Here is a 20,486-nt window from a genome sequence, read left to right as displayed (position 1 = left end):
GGCGCAGTCGGTTAAGCGTCCGACTTCAGCCAGGTCACGATCTCGCGGTCCGGGAGTTTGAGCCCCGCGTCGGGCTCTGGGCTGATGGCCCAGAGCCTGGAGCCTGTTTCCGATTCTGTGTCTCCCTCTCTCTCTCTGCCCCTCCCCCGTTCATGCTCTGTCTCTCTCTGTCCCAAAAATAAAAAATAAACGTTGAAAAAAAAATTAAAAAAAAAAAACAAAAAACAAAAATAAACATTAAAAAAACTAAAATATAAATTTAAAAAATAGATAACAAGGAAAGAAAAGCAGATGGTGTCAATTCTTGTTCAGTAAGTTTGGGGAAAAAAAATGAAAGAAATGAAATAATAGGTGGATGTGCTCTCTAGCCAAATGAGTACAAAATGGAAAGGCAGTCATGTCTAGCAGTTCATCTCCTGTGCCCGTTCTCAGCATTTCATTGCCTGTACCCTCTTCCCAGGCTGGGAACTTAGGTAGTTACAGTGTGATGTTGCAGCAGAATAGATCATTGTTACATGAATGTCCCATTCAAATTTCGGTATAGAAAGCAGCCAAACTAGCTTTCTAGTCAATACATAGGAGCCCATATGTCGTTTAGAAGAGTGGATTTTTATGAACTTTATTAAATTTTTTTTTTCAACGTTTATTTATTTTTTGGGACAGAGAGAGACAGAGCATGAACGGGGGAGGGGCAGAGAGAGAGGGAGACACAGAATCGGAAACAGGCTCCAGGCTCTGAGCCATCAGCCCAGAGCCCGACGCAGGGCTCGAACTCCCGGACCGCGAGATGGTGACCTGGCTGAAGTCGGACGCTTAACCGACTGCGCCACCCAGGCGCCCCTTTATGAACTTTTTTAAAAAAATGGTTTATTAATTTCGAGAGAGAGAAAGAGAGAGAGGAGCAGCGGGGGAGGGGCAGAGAGAGAGGGAGAGAGGATCCCAAATCCCATGCAGGCTCTGCACTGTCAGCACAGAGCCCAATGCTGAGGCCCAGGAAACCAGGAGATCGTGACCTGAGCCAAACTCAGGAGTCAGATGCTTAACCTACTGAGCCACTCGGGCACCCAAAGACAAGTAGATTTTTAAGTCTGTTGTATTTTAGTTTCCCTAGACAATAACTTTTCAATTTTCTCCTCCCTAGTGTGTTTAATTTTGCATCACAAATACTAAGGTGTAAATAACGGAATTACTTTTTCAATAATTCTGTTCTTTATACAAGTTGCATCTGATTTAGACTTTTTTTTAGGGGCAGAACGTGGTCCAAACATAGTATTTCTAGATGACAGTGAAAGAAACAGGTTAAAGTAATAATGAATTAATTATTTATCGGGGGCCTCCTATGCCATTGTCCTGGGATCTGGGGAAACAAAGGTGAGGAAGATGAGTTCCAGCTCTCATGGATTTCACAAGCATGCAGGTCACAGACATCCACTTCAGGGCTCTCAAGGTATGGTCCTTGAACCAGAATCGCAAGCATCACCTGGCAACCTGATAGAAATGCAAATTCTTGGGCCCTACTGAATCAGAAACGCTGGCAGGAAGCCCAGCAATCTGCATTATAATAAGCCTTTCAGGGTATTCTGATGCACACTAGTTTGAGAAGCAGCGGTACAGCCAAATTTTTACTATACATTGAAATACTGCAATAACAAGAAAGGTGTACATGCAGAGAGATTAAATGATCAACCCCATTATTAGTGCAAGTGGAAGAGTCCAGGGAGCCTTCTTAACATTAGAAGTGTCATGAGAAGAAGGTTTCTGAGTCATTCTGTAGAATAGGGTTTTCTTAGATCTAGAATTTGGGCTCTCTAAGGTGAAACCTTTTCAAAGAGCATTATAAAGACTTGGAATGATTAAAAATTACTAATTATGAGCAGTGGTTCTTAATTTTTTGGTGGGACTTTTGGGTGGGTGGGGGAGCAAGTGGGGGAAACCAATCCAGGCAGAATCGAGAACGAATTAGAGATGGAATAACTCCCCCTCCTCCATACGTATTAGGCTGTTTCAAGTCACAGCTAAAAATACAAATTTATTTAAAAGCATTACTGAGCTCACAGTAACTGTTTGTCATATACTTTAACAGTAGCTAACATAGCAAGATGGACTCAAGAGAGATATTTGGACTCAAATACTAACTGTCCTACTTACTGTATGATCTTGGATAAATTACTGAGTCCTCCTAAACTTTAATTTCTGCATATAACTAGTGATAATAACATTCTCATTTCATGTGGTTGTTGAGAAATAACACACCTAAGATCATCAGGCAGAATGCCTGGCCATAGTAAGAGCTCATATAATGTTATTATTTTATTACAAATCAGACTTTTATAATGCCTTGGAGTTTTTACTGTAAATAAAAGTAATAGAAGGTGTTCTTATGATTAAAAATTGTCCTCAAGTTAAAAAGGTGATCTAGAGCGTACTATTGTACTTATCTAATAGAAAACTGTGATTTTGAACATATTAGTCCAAAGTCGGTTGCTTTCACTGATGTATTTACTTTTTTAATTCCAGAGACCTTTCAGTTTATTTCCAAAAGGCACCATGGTTTCCCCTTCAGTCTCACCTTTTTCCTGAATGGGATGCAAGTGAACAGGTTGAGCTCCTGCTGTGAATATAAGCATCGGAAAGGTTCCAGACTTGGAGGCAAACGAGGCTACTTTGGGTTTGTGTGCGTGGAGAGATCATCTCCTTGCTACAAGTATGGAAACAAATGTCCTCTGGTAGAGGGCAAGTCTTGCTACATTTTTCTTTTCATGCTTCTACTGATGCATTTCTCAGCACAGTCTGTTAACAAAGATATCAGTGTAGATGAGCCTAAAATGTCTAAGTTAAAGGTTGCTTATTATAACCAGGTATGTTGTATTTGAAATTATAAGATATGAATTAGATTTCCAGATGCATTATATAATGGGGGTAAAAGCTGGTGGTGTTTCAAAGTCTGTCTGTCTGTCTGTCTGTCTCTCCCTTTCTCATACTGCTTTAAATTCTGTTTCTGAAGTGAAGGAGAAAGGGTGTTTTATTCTCAGTCTTCTTAGGAACTGGTTGGGGAATTCCCGAGCATGTGTCTTGTATGGTTGGGTATTACAGGTCATACCAGAGGTGTGCTTCATTATGGTGTGGCCCGGTTATCATTCTCATGCCCCTGGTTTTAATCTCAGACATAATGAAATGCCTGGTTTTTATCTCAGGTATGATAAAAGGTCAATTTTGACTGTTGTTTACCAGCTTTCATATTGGACATTCTGTTTGAAATTAGGACACTTATGTGCGGGCTTTCTTTAATTTTTTTTCTGAATGTACTCATGGAGAATTAATGTATGCCAAGCTAGAAAATAGGAGTGAACCAACCAAAGTTCCTGCTCTCATAGAGCCCATTCTAATGGGGGAAAGCAAATAGCAAGTAAACCAATTAATAGGTGCCAGATGGCATTAAGAGTGTTGAACACAGGGGCGCCTGGGTGGCGCAGTCGGTTAAGCATCCGACTTCAGCCAGGTCACGATCTCGCGGTCCGGGAGTTCGAGCCCCGCGTCGGGCTCTGGGATGATGGCTCGGAGCCTGGAGCCTGTTTCCGATTCTGTGTCTCCCTCTCTCTCTGCCCCTCCCCCGTTCATGCTCTGTCTCTCTCTGTCCCAAAAAAATAATAAATAAACGTTAAAAAAAAAAAAAAAAAAGAGTGTTGAACACAAAGCAGGGAAGTGAGATACGTGGAGTTAAGGGGAACAAGGGGCAGAAGGTGGTACTATTTTATCTAGGATGATCAGGAAAGGCCTCTTTGATGTCTTTTGAGCAGAAATCAGAAAAAATAGTTTACTAAATAGTTTTTCCCTAAATAGTCCCTTTAAAAGGTTTTTGAAGTAGAAGAAAAGAATATACAAAGAGCATGAGACAGGAGCATGCTTGGTGTGCTTAAGCTAGTGTAGCCAGAGCAAAAGTAAGGGATAGGACAATAATAGAAGGCGAGATTAGAGGGACAGTAGGGCCAAGACATGGAACATCCTAAAGTGATTGCAAGGATTTTGACTTTTTCTAAGCGAGATGCAAAGCTTCTAAGGTAGGTTTTGAGCAATGACCTGCCTTGATTTGAGTGTAGCTCCTATGGGAAAAATAAACAAGGGGGTGGGGGCAAGGGAAGAGTGGAAACTAATTTAATCCAGAGGAGAGAGAATGGTAGAATTAGAAGTGATTGGGTTCTAGATATATTTTGAAAATAGAGTCCAAAGGATTTATCGATGGATTGGATGCAAGGCGTGAGATAAAAAGCAGAGTTAAAGGTGATTGAAAAGCTTTTGTTCTGAACAACTGCAAAAATGTCCAATTAACATGTACTAAGATGGAGAAGACTGTGAAAGAAGCAGGTTTGGGAGTGAAATTAAGGGATATTGATTTGGGGTACATTAAATGTAAGACATCTATGAGTATGCAAGCAGAGATGTTAATTAAGTGTTTGAATATGTGAATCTGGGGTCCGGTGAGAGGTCCAGGCTGGAGATATAAATTTGAGAATGGTTTGCATGTAGATGGCATTTAAACTCATAAGATGGGATGGGATTGTTTAAGAATTGAATGCAGATAGAGATGTCTGGTGTCCAGGTCACTCCAGTTTAAAGATGAAGGAGATAAAGAGGAACTGGAAAAAGGCCTAAGAAGGAAGGCAAGGGATTACAAAGAGAACGCCAAGAACATGGTGTCCTGGAAATGAACAGAGAACAGCATAATCAACTAGGTCAAATGTGTGTATATGTGAAGTAAAATGAAGTCTGAGGATTGAGTATGATTTGGTAATGTGGTGGTTATTGGTGACCTTGACACAAATTATTGTAGTGAAGTATTAGGAATGCAAACTTGATTGGAGTGGGTTTAACAAATAATTGGAGTAGAGGTAAAGCCAGAGAATACAGATTACTCTTTTTAAAGAATTTTGCTATAAAAGATGTCAATTGGGTGACAGCCAGGAAGGAAGATGTAAGGGCCAAAGGGGGCTTTTTAGTTTTTAAGGTGGGAGATATAGTAATATGTTATATGTGATAGATAGAATTGATACACTAGAGAGAGATATCAAAAATCAAAAAAAGAATTTGATCAAGCATGACATGGAGGGAGAAATTGCTGGAGCAAGGGCTTGAGTGGACGAGAGGAGGTGGGATCTAGGGCTCAAATTAAGACGTTAGCCTTAGAGGAGGAGAATCATTCTTCTAGAGTAACTGTAGGAGAGATGGCATATAGGGTAGAGGGAGAGATAAGTTGATGCATGTGGTGGGACCAACTGGAAGTTCTCTGCTGATTGTTTCTATTTTTTTCAGCCAAATAATAATTTATCAGCTTAGGTTAAGGCTTAAGGGAGAGGGAATTGGAGGTTTTCGGTGAGAGAAAAGGTGTGGAGGAGTCATCCAGCAAGTGGCAGAGTGAATGGTCTACAGCAATATAGTAGGAGTGCCCAGGAGTACTTGGGACCCACCTGAGCCTGCTTTCCTGTTCCAGCACAAACACGCTTTCTCCATATTTGTTGGGCAAGTCACGTAGCAAATTTCTGTTTAACTCCTAGGAAAGCTAATGAGCTTACATACAGTCCTCCAAGCACAAACACATTGCATTCTTTGAGAGTTACTATATAAATCCAAGCTGTAAATGTTTGGTTGTAAACACCTTCTATGGAGGTTTAATAATCAGTACCGAAATCTGATTGATGACCTCTACTTTCCTATTTAACACTTAATAGTCTCTGTACAATTTTTATATGATTTCATTTGATTCTCTGTAGCTTCTTTCTTTGACCTTTTCAAATAATAATAAAACAATGGTTGTGGTATTAAAGAATAAGACCTGTTATCCTTAACTAAAATGCATAGTTTTTAAGGACACTGGTTTTCAGTGTTTTGTTGGCTTCATCATTTCTCCAAACGAAATGTGTGCATGGCCAAAGTAGAAAAGTGTGGTGTCATTTCATGCCTCCTGCTGCAGACCAAATAGAAGTCAAGGCAGAATGTTTTAAATGGGGCAGGGATATATGCTAGAGCTTTGCCTGTTTGGGTCTGCCCCACATGAGACTACTCTGATTATTCCGGAAGCACCTACACTGCACAGCTCCAGTGAATGTTCTCCAGTGGAGAACCACCCCTCTTATAATATAATGTAATATAATATAATATAATATAGTCACTTATAATATATAATATATTATTACTTTTATATTACATATTATATTACTTACTATATATATACATATATATAAACTCACTTGTAATATTATATAACTTTTTGGCAGGATCATATCTACAATAACATTTTTAGTTATTTTATTTTTTTTTAATGTTTATTTATTTTTGTGATAGAGTGCAAGCAGGGAGGGGCAGAGAGAGGGAGAGAGAGAATCTCAAGCAGGCTCCATGCTTGTCAGCACAGAGCCCGAGGCAGGGCTTGAACTCACAAACTGTGAGATCATGACCTGAAACGAAATCAAGAGCCAGGTGCTTAACCGACTGAGCCACCCAGGTGCCCCGCTTTTAGCCATTTTAAGGGGTGTACATTAATTCCTCTAATTTGTTAAAAATTAAATTAATTTTAACTCATTTTTAAAATACAGATTCCAGGGGCTCCTGGGTGGCTCAGTCGGTTGAGCGTCTGACTTCGGCTCAGGTCATGATCTCACAGTTTGTGAGTTTGAGCCCTGCGTTGGGCTCTGTGGTGACAGCTCAGAGCCTGGAGTCTGCTTCAGATTCTCTCTCTCTCTCTCTCTCTCTCTCTGCCCCTCCTCCACTCACACTCTGTCTCTCTCTCCTTTGGAAATAAATAAACATTTAAAAAAAATACAGACTCTGGAACTTTTGTTATGAGGAGGGAAGTATTTGATAGAACAAGAGGGAGTTCTGTTTCTGAACATGACTAGGAATTACCTGTTTGAGGTCCTCAGAAAACAAGAAAGGCTCAGCAGCGGTCACCAACAGGTGTGGAGATTCCACAGGTGCACCCATCCCTCAGTCATGGAAACTGAAAAGACAAGGTAGTTATTTCCAGTCGCTAGCGTGGAACACCAGGAGGAAGAATTGCCTAGCCAAGTGGAATGCAGACAGCTCTGAGCTTTAGTAATCAAAATCAACACCTCAAATTATACTCAGAAGTCAAATAGGTAGTCAGTGACGAGGAGAGCACAGATGTTGCTCACTTTGTTCGTCCAATTCCCTCAAGCAGATGGGCAATAAAAAGTCTGTGCGTGCAGTAGGGAGGCATCAAAGCCTCCACACAGCCACAACATAAACTAAAAGTAACAGCATATCAGAAGCCCCAAATCGATGGATTTGGTGTTGCCATTGATAAGGGAAGAACAGCTTGAACAGAAGGCAGTGCTAGTAATCATATTCTGTGAAGATTCATGATACCTTTATTCCAAGGAAAGTGGTGTGCTAAGTACATCATCATTACAGTCAAGAATTTATCATGCTTAATATGGGGGAGGTAAGTGTATTCTTATTATCTCATTTTTTGCAGCCTGATAGTTACTTTGAGTGCAAATCCTTTTAGCTTTATTTTGTGGGGAGATATTGAAAAGATAAGTGATACAACTAAGTTCTCATAAGCTGGGAGAATTGATTCCTTTGCTATTTCTAGAGTGGGAATGGCTGAAATTCAGTGAAATCTTTAGTTCAAGAACTCTCCATTGGATCTGATTCACCTTGATTCAAATTTTACTTATTATTTCTGTTCCTCCTGGACTGACACGTCTTGACTGCATTCGGATCTGTTTTCACCTATACACTATATTGACTCAGTTTCCTGCTAAGTCATGTAACCTGTAGAGAAAGGGACGCAAGTGGTGCTAGAGGAGAAGGATGGTGGAGACTGACAACTGCCAGGCACCTTTTTCAGGTCACAGATTGTCTCTAAGCCTTGGTGAAAACTGCTCCAGTTTGTGCTAGTTTCTGGGGAAGAGTGTGAGCAATTTCCCCATTGGGCAGCCCAGCAGTGTATCATCTGTCCATGTGGCTGTTCATCTGAGCGGGCTGTAATCTAACAATATCTGTGTACCTCATTGGGAGGTGATGGAGTCTAGCAGTCCTGAGCCAGAATCTGCCTCCGTCACTAACCTGCTGGGTGAGCTTGGGCAACTGTCAGCCTCAGTTTCCTGATTTGTAAAGTTGTGATGTTGGTTCTTAATTTATTGTTCTGGGCAGGGTAATGAACCCTGCAAGAAAGTGTGTATATGGTGCCCAGCAAAGAGGTTGGCACAGAAGAAATGCTCAATAATCTTATTATTATCACAATCATATTTTTATTAATGTCTGTATTATTGTCATGACTGGAATTCTTATTTCAATATTAACTTCAGAGATAGGAAAAAAGCTATAAGAGGTTTTATTCATGTTACTTTTGTTATAACTGATTTTTAAAATATTTTCTAATGTCTCAGTACATTCAGATCATATGTTTATTTCACCAGATTCGACTTGGGATGACTTTATGACCTCTACAAATTATTGCCATCTCCAAAGAAAAAAAGCTTATTGCAGGGAAAAGTCAAAAAAAGATTGTTGTACAGGCTTCAAAAGGCCATTCTAAAAACAATGATGACAGTTCTATTAAAATAAGCATGCAGGCTCCCGAGGTGTTTACTTAAAGGGCACAACAACATTTGACTGTATATGTTTCTTAAAAAATCAATCATATTTATTGAGAGTCAACCTTGTATGTAGGTCTTTTGTTGCTGTGTTGTTGGAATAACAAATTATCAAAGACTGGCATCTTTCTTCTTCTGATTATTTTTATCTCAGCTTCCATATGTTTATAAACCTGAATGTTCTTTTCGCACATAATTCTCATTTAAGGACTCGAATGATATGCTTACTGGACTCCATTATAAAGCCAAAAATATGCTTGAAGTCACAAGTTTTAGTTTGAAACTACCATTCTTAGTTGTTAAGTTGTTTTCTTGTTTATTGCTGTGGGTAAAATTGTTAATAACTGTGTTCACTTACAAGATTTTAGTATTACTAAGGAGAAAAGAGTTTTTTCTAATTAGCTATGTGTACTATAATAAAAAGATTCCTTATAACACTTTTTACTGGAGTAAGAAATAAGTGATTTAAAAAGCTCTGAGGTTCCACTGTGGTATAAATACAGGTTAAGCATCACCTTGTGTTTATATTTTTCACAGGTGCATTATTGCAATGGGCCTTGACAAAAATCCAACTTCACCAAAACCTAGGAAAGAAAAGAATATTGAGAAAAGAGAAGAACTAAAGAAGGGTGAGGGAAAACTGAGGAAGGATAGAGGGTACATGATACCAAGAAGGTATGAGATGGCGGGGAGCAAAACTTCCCCTTCAGTCATTTTTTCAGCTCAAGAAAAAACAAGGAATGGAGAAGTGAGAACAGCTGTGGAAGAAATGGAACGTAAAGGAAATCCAGGACAAGATGTTTGTGAAGATGACCAGGAAAATATATTTAAATACGGTAATGGATAACATGGAATTCTTTTGTTGTTGCTATTGTTGTTTTGCTTACGTCTTTAAAATGCCATTATCAGGGGCTCCTGGGTGGCTCAGTTGGTTAAGTGTTTGACTCTTGATATGGGCTCAGTTCATGATCCCGGGGTTATGATCTCGTGGTTGTGCATTCAAGCCCCATGTCGGGCTCTGAGCTAACAGCGCAGAGCCTGTTTGGAATTCTCTCTCTCTTTCCCTCTCTCTCTACCCCTCCCCCACACAATTGCACTTTCAAAATAAATAAATAAATAAATAAATAAATAAATAAATAAATAAATAAATATAAAAACCCATTATCAAAATTTGCAACAATATTTATTAAATGTTACTCAGTTATAGTCCATAGGCAGCTAACTCTGGAGAGGTGAAGATGCTCATAGGGGCAGGAGAGGAAGGGGAGTTTATGTCTGTGTGAACCAGAAGGTCTGTTCACTTCTACAGAGAGAGACCAGGTTGACCAAATAGAATTTTACCTTTTTTTTTTTTTAGTATTTCCATGTACTTGCTTTGGTGAAATCGATGCTTATGTAGCAATAAGAGTATACCATAACTAAAAACAGTTGACATAGGCTTGGGGTCCTAGAGCCTATCTGTCTGCCTTGTTATTCTCCCCTTTTTTTCTCTCCTCTCCTGCACTCTTCTTCTTCCTCCTCCCTTCCTTCTTCCTTTCCTTCCTTTCTTCTGTCCTCCCTTCCTTCCTTCCTTTCTCTTTCTTTCCACACACACACACACACACACACTCACTCATATGTATAGTAGTGATAATAACAATAATCGAAGTGCCAGGCACTGAGCACCAGGTCAGGAGCTTTTCACACACTATTTCATTTTATCCTCACCACTCATTGTGATAGATATTATTATTCCCTCCATTTTACAGGACAGGAGACTGAGGCTAAGGAATACAGACAGAAAGCAGCAGGACTAAGATTCATAGTGTAGGAGAGGAAACTTTTTCCTGGGCCCATTTAGGTTCATTGGCTGGGTCCTTATAAATTAATTAGACTGACAAAAGAGGTTAAAGTGGGAAAAACAAAGAAATTTATTAGCATGTGCATCACACATACACACAGGAGCACTCAGCTGAGTAACTCAAAGGGGTGGTTAGAACTTGGGCTTATGTGGCATCTTACAAAAGAACAATCATTTTTAGAGAAGTGACAGGAAAAAGGGAAAGGACTAAGCTTCTGGGGCAGCAAATTGTGGGAAGGCAAATATGTAGCAAAACTAATGATATAAGGGCTAGTTTCAGTGAGGTTTATTATGCTGATTCCTTTGGTGTTTTGTCTGGGCTGATAAGGGTCTAAAGTTGTCTCCTATGATTAACTTGTGTCCATCTTGGTAGAGAGAGGAGGGGAGACACCTTCAAAAATGTATGCTGTGCTTTTAGGGAGAGGGCAGAGAGCTCGTCGTATATCTACTATTACTCAGTTGCTTTAAGCTCAAAATAATCTTATACCAAAGTGGCTATTTTTGGGCCACATACTCTGCCATACTCCAGTATCCAGGCCTGTCTAATTCAAAAACCCAGACTTCCCACACTGTACAACCTCCTATTCTGTAAAAGCCATTTTAGATGTTGCTTGGTTGTGGGTGATATGTCAAAGAGTCAGAAAGAGAGAGCTGCCTGGGTGTCCCTCCTACAGCAAGGAGACAGAGCAGGATTAGGGGAGCAGAGCTGTGGGCTGGGGTGACTTGTGGAAGAACTGGCATCAGGCAAGGGGCAGATTCCAGGTACTTCCTTCTCATCTCATCTTGCTCAAGGGTTCAGAAATCCCGGAGAATAATTACAGAGCTATTATAACACTGCACTTTGTTCATTTCTGAAATAACATGATCATCTTAAAATGGATTTCACTTATAACACTTTGACTCAGTTTATCTCTGTGATCCCTTCTAGTCTTTATTATCTGAGACTGAGAATTTAAAATGATCTATGGCAACAGCAATAGTGGAGAGATTAACAAATGGGTTGTGTTTTTATGTGTTTTAACTTTCAAGACATGTAGTTTTCTTAAAGCTATGTTTAGGAGAGGCTTTTCATTTTCTTCATTTTTTTTCCTTAAACCAACATGCCCAGTGTTATGAGTAGTGTACTTTATGCCTATAGCTTTTCCTAAGGTCTTCTTCTGTGTTGGCTAGTTAATGGACTTGTTCTTTAAAAAAAGAAGAAGAAAAAATAGTAGCAGCAAGGCTTCTGCTCTCTGCAGAGCATCCACTGATGGTAAGAGCAGCAGGAAACTTGAGTGGAGGTCAGCGCGAGAGAGTTGCAGCTGGATTGATGTCAACCTTATGTCGACTCACTTCCTCATTAGTGAGGATGGTAAACAACAAGCTAATTAAATTCTCTGAAAGAAGGAAGATGAAATGGGAGAAACAGAAGAAATATGAAAAGGAATCCAGAAAGCATGCCACCAGTTCATTCATATTGAGAACATGAGTAGCTAACACAAAGTATATGGCTTTGAGCTGCCATGCTAATTGAGCACGTGTGGTTAATGGAGGGATGATATTTATTTAGATGTGAAGGCAGTAGTGGGTAGGGCTAAGCCAGGAAAGCCTTGAAGCCCATACTTTGAGAGAAACACAGAAGGTCCTGTAAAATAGGATGTAGGGGCTATTTTTATGGTTCACTACATGTTCCTTTAATTTTATTCTCTGCTTCAGTAATATAACAGTAATTGTGTCCTAATTGTGGGCCCTAGTACTTCTGCAATTTTAGTCAGGTGCCTCCATTAAAGTATATTTCTCCTGGTCTACAACCAACTCTTTCCACTTCCAATCACAATCACTATTACTACTAATCCCTAGTAATCACTAGACACATATTGTCCATGACACTGTACTAAGCATGTTCCAGGGATTATTGCTTTAATACTGATCATAGCTTTGTGAGGCAGGAGCTACCATCACAGATGAAGAAACTGAAGCTTAAAGAGATTAAGCAAATTGCCTAAGGTCACACAGCTAGCGACTGTTTTAACTTGGACTTCCGGCACCTGACAGCCTGCTTCTAAAACCCTCATATGTCACCACTATGTAATACTATTGATGGAATTATAGCAATTCACTCATGTTCTGTTGGGCCCCCTGCTTATCCTGTGACCAGGAAGAAATATCTGTAAAGTGACAGATTCCTGTGTTTCCTTGTGTGTGGGGGGGGGGGGTGGGGGGGTGGGGGGATGTATGCATGCACATGCAAGTTCTGTAGCTAACTTGAATTCTTTTTTGTACGAAGTTTCCAAGATCTCCAGATGACTTTCTGCCCTTTTTTTTAAATTCCATTCCACTCATTTGACATTATTTCGTATAATTAATCATGAGTCCTATATAAAAATCCATAGGCAATCAAGCCCAGTAGTGTTGAAACTAACACTACTGAGAACCATGTATAAAAACTACTACGAGTACAGTTATCTCTTCTGTACCTGAGTCTTATTTCCTCAACAAAAATTGGAGATTCCTTGATGGCAGGGGTTGTGTTATTGTAGCGTCTCTTATTTTGCTATTTTATCTTCTTGCACATTAAAGATTCTCAATAAAGTCTTATTGATTGATAGCTAACTAGGCCAAGTGAGGAACTATTCTATTATTTGGTCTGAAATATTTGGATCCAAATATTTGTTTTTATTAGTATTTCCTATTTGTTTCATGCAATATAAACCAAATTTTTCATCTTCTTGTTCATTTATAATTTTGTTTTGCTGATAATAATTTGCATTTCATGTTCCCCATATTAAATCTCTTTCATGAAAACATTCTTGTGATGAATTCTCTTTGTTTGCCTTTCTTCGTTACAGTTTCTGATTTCACTTTTCCCCTTACATCTCCCTCATACAATCTCTGCATTAACAGAGCTTTCTTCATATGCACAGGGCATGCATTTCTAAATTAAGTTTCTTTCATTGCAGCAGGGTAGCTCTCAAGTAATTACCTGAGAGGCCCCCACCACTGGAAAGGAAGCCAGAATATCTAATAACTAAAACACACAAAATGAGGAAAGCTTTATTTTCCCTGTAATTTTTATTTTAAAGATAATTGTTTATGTGCTTAATTGGTTCTGCATGAAATCCTTTTGCTCTCCATCCTTGGCATGTTGTCACTTCAAGATTTTTAGTTGTTGGTGGAGGAAAAAGGGGAACAATTAAATATGAAAGGTGAAAAATTATAACCACAAGGGACAGCTGGAGTTTATCTGATGTGACAATTTCCTTTTTCTGCTACAGATTTGTTGCACCTCTGTAGGGAATGAAGCAAATTAGTGGCTGTGACAGGAATGTTCTATTTTATAAGAATTTTTTTTTATCCTTGGAATGTAATTATTTCATTGACTGTAAGGATGAATAATGCATATGATTTGGGTTCTGGTCTAGGTATAGAATCCCTCATAATGCCTTTTCTTGATGTCCATTTGGTTCTCAAAGAATGTGCTATTCATGGTGTTACTTCTCAGGGCCTGTGGACTTGATTAATTGAATTTTTCCACTTCGCTATTCATTAACTTGATATCCAAATATTTTGAACATTCTTCATATGAAATATGACCTCACTGAGTCTCCAAATTAACTTTCATTATTATAACCCTGTTCTCTTCATTTTTAATTTATTTCTAATTTATTGTTTTCTATCAAGTTCTTCTCTTGTCCATTTTGGTTATTGTAGATGATGATGTACATTTGTAAATGAACTTTCATTAGGTTGCAGGCTTGTCATTTGGAGCCTTATTTCTTTTGTGCTCTTGTATATGTGACTGATTGCAGTCTTTGATCATTTGCTATTAGTTTTCCATGTTCACTAATTGTGTGAAAAAGATGTGAAGAAAGGCCCAGAGAAGAGAAAGTCATGAGCCAAGGTTCTCATTAAAGTAAAATGGCTTAAGTATCAGGGATTCTGTTTTCATTCTCATAGTGGAGATGTTTTTTTCTCAGAATATGAAGAAGATTTTGAAGCAGATGAGGAGAAACAAGACGAGAAAGCTAATGAAGAAGGACAGGCTGATGATCAAATGAATGGGATGTCAAAGTCACCCTCAGATGATGAAAAAGATCATTTAGACCCTGCAAAGGAGAGTGAAACCTCGTGGCAGAAGGCGGCAGATGCTGATGACAATGTGAAAGATGAAGGTGACGGATGCTCTGACAGTGAGCTGGAGGAGGAGAAACAAGGCAAGTTGTTCCACTTACCATGTGATGTGTGCTGTTCGGCAAAGGTGCTGACTACTTTTCTTTTCTTTATGTTTGATGAGATGACCCTCTTTTAAGGGAACTTTTAGAGCCTGTTTCCCTAACCAGAGGATGCTGATCAATCAGTCTTCCATAGATACCCAACTTACGGGGTGGGTCCTTAACCCCTTCTCTTTCCTTAGTTTGCTGGGATTTTTTAATAGGGGTCAGGTAAAGCTTGCTGTGACATGTCTTCTGTTTACTTAGAAAGTTACTCCTTTTTTTTAATGTTTATTTATTTTGAGAGAGAGAGAGATACACACACAATGAGTAGGGGAGGGGAAGAGAGAGAGAGAGAGAGAGGGAGAGAGAAAGAATTCCAAGCAGATTCTGTACTGTCAGCAAAGAGCCCAAGCAGGGCTTGGACTCACAAACTGAGATCATGACCTGAGCAGAGATCAAGAGTCATGCTTAACAAACTAAATCACCCAGGTGCCCCTCCTTTTTTTTTTTTTTTCTTTTTCTTTTTCTTTTTTTTTTTTAATCCCAAAGCATTCCCTCTTACACATATACACACACCATTTTGTGGCCTTAGAAAAATGAAAAGTAGCTCCTTTTCAGTTAAAGGGAAAGTTGAAAACTCCTGCCTTAGGTTCACTTTTTTGTCTTAACTTACCTGAACACAGGGTGCTGACGTTTTAGTTTCATGTAAGGATCATCTCTCATGGCAAAGGAGACCTCCTCATAGTCCTTAAGCCTAAGATGATTCTGAGTGTTCATGGAAAAAATACAGAGAGGTTTTCAGGTAGACAAAGAAACCATCATCTGAGGCTTATCTCAAACATTTGAAGACTTTTTTTAATATGTCAATTTACCGAAGTAATGTTTGGTCAAAGAAGGAACCGATTTCCTGCTTTGTCCCATAAGGGTTTGGCCGAGGCTATGTGATTCTTAGTTAATCAGAGATCTTTCCTGGTATATCCAGAACATTAATAGTTATAACCATAACACTGTCATATTTAAGTATGTGTATGTCTTTGTAGTTTGTGTTGGGCTAGAAAATAAGTTTATATCATGATGACTTTTTTATTTGTTTTTAAAGTTTATTTATTTTTGAGAGAGAGTGAGAGAGCACATACAAGCAGGGGAAGGGCAGAGAGAGGAGAGAGACAATCCCAAGCAGGCTCTGCACTGTCAGTGCAGAGCCCAATAAGGGGCTCAATCCCATGGAACTGTGAAATCGTGACCTGAGCCAAAGTCATACACTCAACCAACTGAGCCACTTAGGTGCCCCCATGATGACTTTTTGAATTGCTGTCTATTTTCACCATTCTTTCCAGCTCTCAGCAATTTTTCTGTATAAAATCTCAGACTTTGGGGGCACCTGGGTGGCTCAGGTGGTCGAGTGTACGACTTTAGCCCAGGTCATTGTCTCCCGGTTCGTGAGTTCGAGCCCCACATCAGGCTAACTGCTACTGTCTTCCTGTCAGTGCAGAGCCCACTTTGGATTCTCTGTCCCCTTCTCTCTGCCACTGTCCCATTCACACTCTCCAAAAAGTAAATAAATATTTTTTTTTTAATCTCAAAATTTTGAATTCGGCAAATATATTAGGATAATATAAAATAAAAGTAAATTCAGTAATCAAGTAATCACAAGAGCAAATATTTATAGTTTCACTCTCTTCAAGAAAGAATTTAAGCAAACCTATTCTAAAATTTCATGCACACATATACAAGGCAATAACATGCAGAAATAATTTAGAGTAAAAGGGAAGATAATTTTACTAGGAACCATACATGAGACCATCAATAAGCTTGAACTAAAAATTTAATCCTGAGTTTCCTGACAGTCAAAGCAAAGAGTGAAGCATGATGTGAATATTTAGAATGATGTTCACTATTAGTAAACTTGAAAACAAGAGTTGCTGTCACTTTCATTATAGTTGAAAGAACTACTCAAGATTAATGGTCTGGCATTGAAATATTTTTTGTGAAGTCTTAAACTAGCCTTTTTCTATAATTTCTCTTAATACTTATATTTTATGTTTCCAGGCATGCTTAATATGTAAGCTTTTTTCCCCCTCAATTTGAATGTGAGCATCGAATTTAAGTTTACATTACTATCTGATATAGGGAAAGTTAAAGAATTCTATGAAAAAGTGATGTCACCTGAGTCAAATTTTAAAGAAGCTGTACAAATGACTTGAACCTGGAAAATAATTGAAAATGTGTTTGCATGTAAATATAATTGGTTCAAAACACAAAGGACTCAATTTTTCACTTCTTCAGTATGGTGGAGAATTATCAAGGGCTGATTTCATGAAGATTCAATACATTCTTTCAATAGTTGGGCATCTGGGATTATTTTTGTGCTGCTTAATCATCTTTTTTTCTTGGGATCAAATGGATTTTTTCTGTGACAGATTAATATTTATATTCAAACAGAGAGGGGTGTAGGCAGTACCTGGATATTCCTGGAGGAAAAGCTTTAGTCATTTAGACCTGTAATTATTGAATAATAGGCAGAGATTGGTAAGCTTTATCATTGAATACTGCTTGCATATAAATAATTGGAACCCTATGTTTGGAAAGGTATTCCAAAGGTATTTATTGTTTATTAAAACTCAGTGCTAAGCACTATACCAAATATTTTACATGAATTATCTGATTTACCTCAAACAATCTTATAAGGAAGGTACTTTTTCTTTTTATCTCCATTTTTTCAAATAAACTTGGAAATGGTGGGATTAAGTAACTCACATAGCCAGAAAGTAACAGAGCCAGGATATAAACATTACTTAAGTTTAGAGCTTGCATTTTGGAGAAACAACATAACTATGATTTTTCCAAATGAGAAAATAACTATTTATCTAAAAGTAAAGCAAATCCCCCTAATAAAAGGATTGTGCTTCCTTAAGACAATACATTTTAGAGGTACTTATCTTGAGTTCATCTTATTCTCTAGCTTCTGTTTTTTGTTTTGTTTTTAAACAGAGGAGATAAAAACAGATATTTTCTGCTTTTACTCAAATTTACCTTTCTCTTCCCTGGATGGGCCTCCCTGTCCACTTCCAGGCCTTTCATTCAGTTCCAGCTTAGCCCCCTCTTCCACCCACACTCTCCTCCTTTGGCACCCTTCATTGAGCTCTTTATATTATGAAACTCTATCATTCAGTAATTCTTTATTCTCTTATTGTTTCATATGTTAAATTTTACCTTTCAAATTCATTACACAAGTTACTGACAAAGTTATTTACACTATGAAAGCTAGGACTGTATGTTGTCTTTGTTATTCCTCACAAAGGTGATTTCTTAAAAGATGTTTCATAAATATTAAGCAATTACTTGACTGTTTTTTTAAGTTTATTTATTTTGAGAAAGAGAGAGAGAGAGTGAGAGAGAGAGCATGCACAAGCGAGGGAAAGGCAGAGAGAGAGGGAGAAGAGCTAAGCTCAAGCAGCTTCACACTATCAGCACAGAGCCTGATGTGGGGCTCAAACCCACGAACCATGAAATAATGACCTGAGGCAAGATCAAGAGTCAGATGCCCAGCCGACTGAGCCACCCAGGCACCCTAATTACTTGATTGTTTTAACACCAGGAATACTTGATTGTTTTAACACCAAGAATACTAAGATGCCATGATATCTAGTTACATTTACACTGTATGTTATTATTAGAATTTTATTGAAAAAGATTGTATAGAGTTAGCTGCAATTTAGGTGTAGAATATATAATAAAGAGATATGTAATAAAAGCTACCACAACGTACAAAATCTAGCACGCAAAGGTTGGGAAATTTAAAAGGCAAAAATTAAATTTGCCAACTATTTAAGAGAAAGAGAAAGAGAGAGAGAGAGAGAGCAGGGGAGGAGCAGAAGGAGAGGGAGAGAGAGAATCTTAAGTAGGCTCCATACCTAATGCAAAGCCCAACGTGGGGCTTGAACTCAGGACTGTGAGATCATGACCTGAGTTGAAATCGAAAGTCAGATGTTTAACCAACTAAGCCCACATGGCGTCCCCCCCAACTATTTTATTTTGTTGTTTCAATAATGATATTATTAAGCTATCCTTTTTCAGAGCTCTTTTGCATTTTTGGTATTTACAATAAAACTTTGCCATTATTCTGAAATAAAATCTCATCATTTATTACTGTTTCTTTCTTCTACCTCCAGGCTCTTTTATTTCCCTTCCCTTGATTTTGATAACCTGGCCTTGTGTTATTCAGAAACATTCCTTTTAGCATGTGGAGTATCCAAATTAGAGGTTTCACCCAGCAAACAAAGTAGCATGCTTTAAAAATGATAATGACATAATAGATTCCTTGGAACACTCTATTAAAAAGCCAGACAGCATTTCATCTTCAGAACATACACTTCATCTTCAGAAGTGTAAGAGGCATATTGTGACCACTGAATCTGAGACACCAGTTCATCCTTTTTATTGACATGATTAAGAATCTTGCTGTTAGTATTTGGATGTGTTTCATTTGAACCTGCCTGCACCTGTTCCCAGAGGGCAAACAATTGCCCAGGCTGTCACTCTAGTGACAAGTCGGTCCCATTTAAACTGCCAGCTAACAATTGCGTGGGCCTGCCTTGATGAATGCTCTCTGCTGAGCAGCCCATGAGTGATGAGCGCTAGGGACTGAGAGCCACTAGGAGAGCACCCTGGTTTAGGAATGACGGGTGAGACTTTCCATCGTTTACAAAGAATGACACCTTCCTTTTCTCTGCATTTGTGTTGGCAACCCTAGGCGCTAATTCACTAGTTGAAAATATATTGTCATAGATGAATGTTATAAGGTTGAGGGGAAAAGTGTCATGTCACTGACAATACACTTTTGTGCTTTTATGGACAGTTTGGTTGATAATGCTTATGAGTAAGAGGTAAAGAATAAATAGCTCCTTAAGAGTAGAGTAAGAGAGAAAGAAAGAGAAAAACTCTTCCCAGAATTGCAAAAGATAGAATATAATACTTAAAACAAATGCTTTTTCTAGTAAGAAATATAATATTTCACTTGTGCTATTTTCCAGTCTGTTGAAGAAATAGTCCTTATAGACTTTTAAAATTCCCGAGTCACAAAAGATATTCTATTTACTTGACTTACTGACTTCAACAATCTCACTCTTCATTTCTTGGCCTGACTATTGAAGAGGAGCATGAGGGAAGCCTCCTCCCTCCGTGTTGAATTATAAGTGATGTGAAACCACATTCTGTGGACTTCAGTGTAACTTGACTGCTCCTTGGAGCAGAGAAGATTAGGGGAAGATTGTAGGTGGCCTTCTGGTCAGACTCTATATGTGTGGGTTTTTTGTTGGTTGGTTGGTTGGTTGGTTGGTTTTTTACATGATTAGTCAAACTTTAATTTTTCTGAATGGCAAGAATTCCTCAATCCATATTCACTTTTTGATTGTTGAAGCAAGAAGGCATGGCTTTCAGGTGAATATTTAAATTCAGACTCATCTTCTAGTCCACACAAAATACTTTCCTATGAGGTATTTCTCTACAGTTTTGAATCTGCCTTGTACACAACAAAGGCATTATGAAGACACTCAGTAAAGTCTTGTGGAATATATGGCTGATGGAGTAGATTAATGATAAATATAAAAGGACTTAGGCAGGACAGTGTGACACAGGATTTGATTATATTCCTAGTATTTTAAGTATTCATTGCAGTGTTTTAAAAAGTGCAATTAAAGGTACATATGGAGAAACTTTTAAGTTTTTTTAAAATTTTTTCTTCTCCCCCTAACAGAGTTGTATTTACCTATAGATATTTATTCTTACAAAATAATGCATATATTTGTCTCATTGATGAATTGAGTAATGACTTATCAG

General features: G+C 38.4%; 1 protein-coding gene across 13 annotated transcripts in view; it reads left to right on the top strand.

The window, feature by feature from the left end:
* Window positions 1-20,486, top strand: part of ERICH3 (glutamate rich 3) — a 130,052-nt gene that overhangs the window by 85,120 nt on the left and 24,446 nt on the right. For all 13 annotated transcript variants that reach the window (XM_086717295.1, XM_086717293.1, XM_086717294.1 and 10 more), the window contains 3 exons: window positions 2,518-2,704; window positions 9,153-9,451; window positions 14,412-14,648. In XM_086717295.1, the coding sequence (XP_086573421.1) occupies window positions 2,518-2,704; window positions 9,153-9,451; window positions 14,412-14,648 (723 nt within the window). The remainder of the gene's footprint in view (window positions 1-2,517; window positions 2,705-9,152; window positions 9,452-14,411; window positions 14,649-20,486) is intronic.

This window comes from Puma concolor, chromosome C1, assembly GCF_028749965.1.
Source record: "Puma concolor isolate L17-30 chromosome C1, mPumCon1.1.hap2, whole genome shotgun sequence".
NCBI lineage: Eukaryota > Metazoa > Chordata > Mammalia > Carnivora > Felidae > Puma > Puma concolor.
Note: the sequence above shows the minus strand (reverse complement) of the source record. Positions and strands in the feature narration are given on the sequence as shown.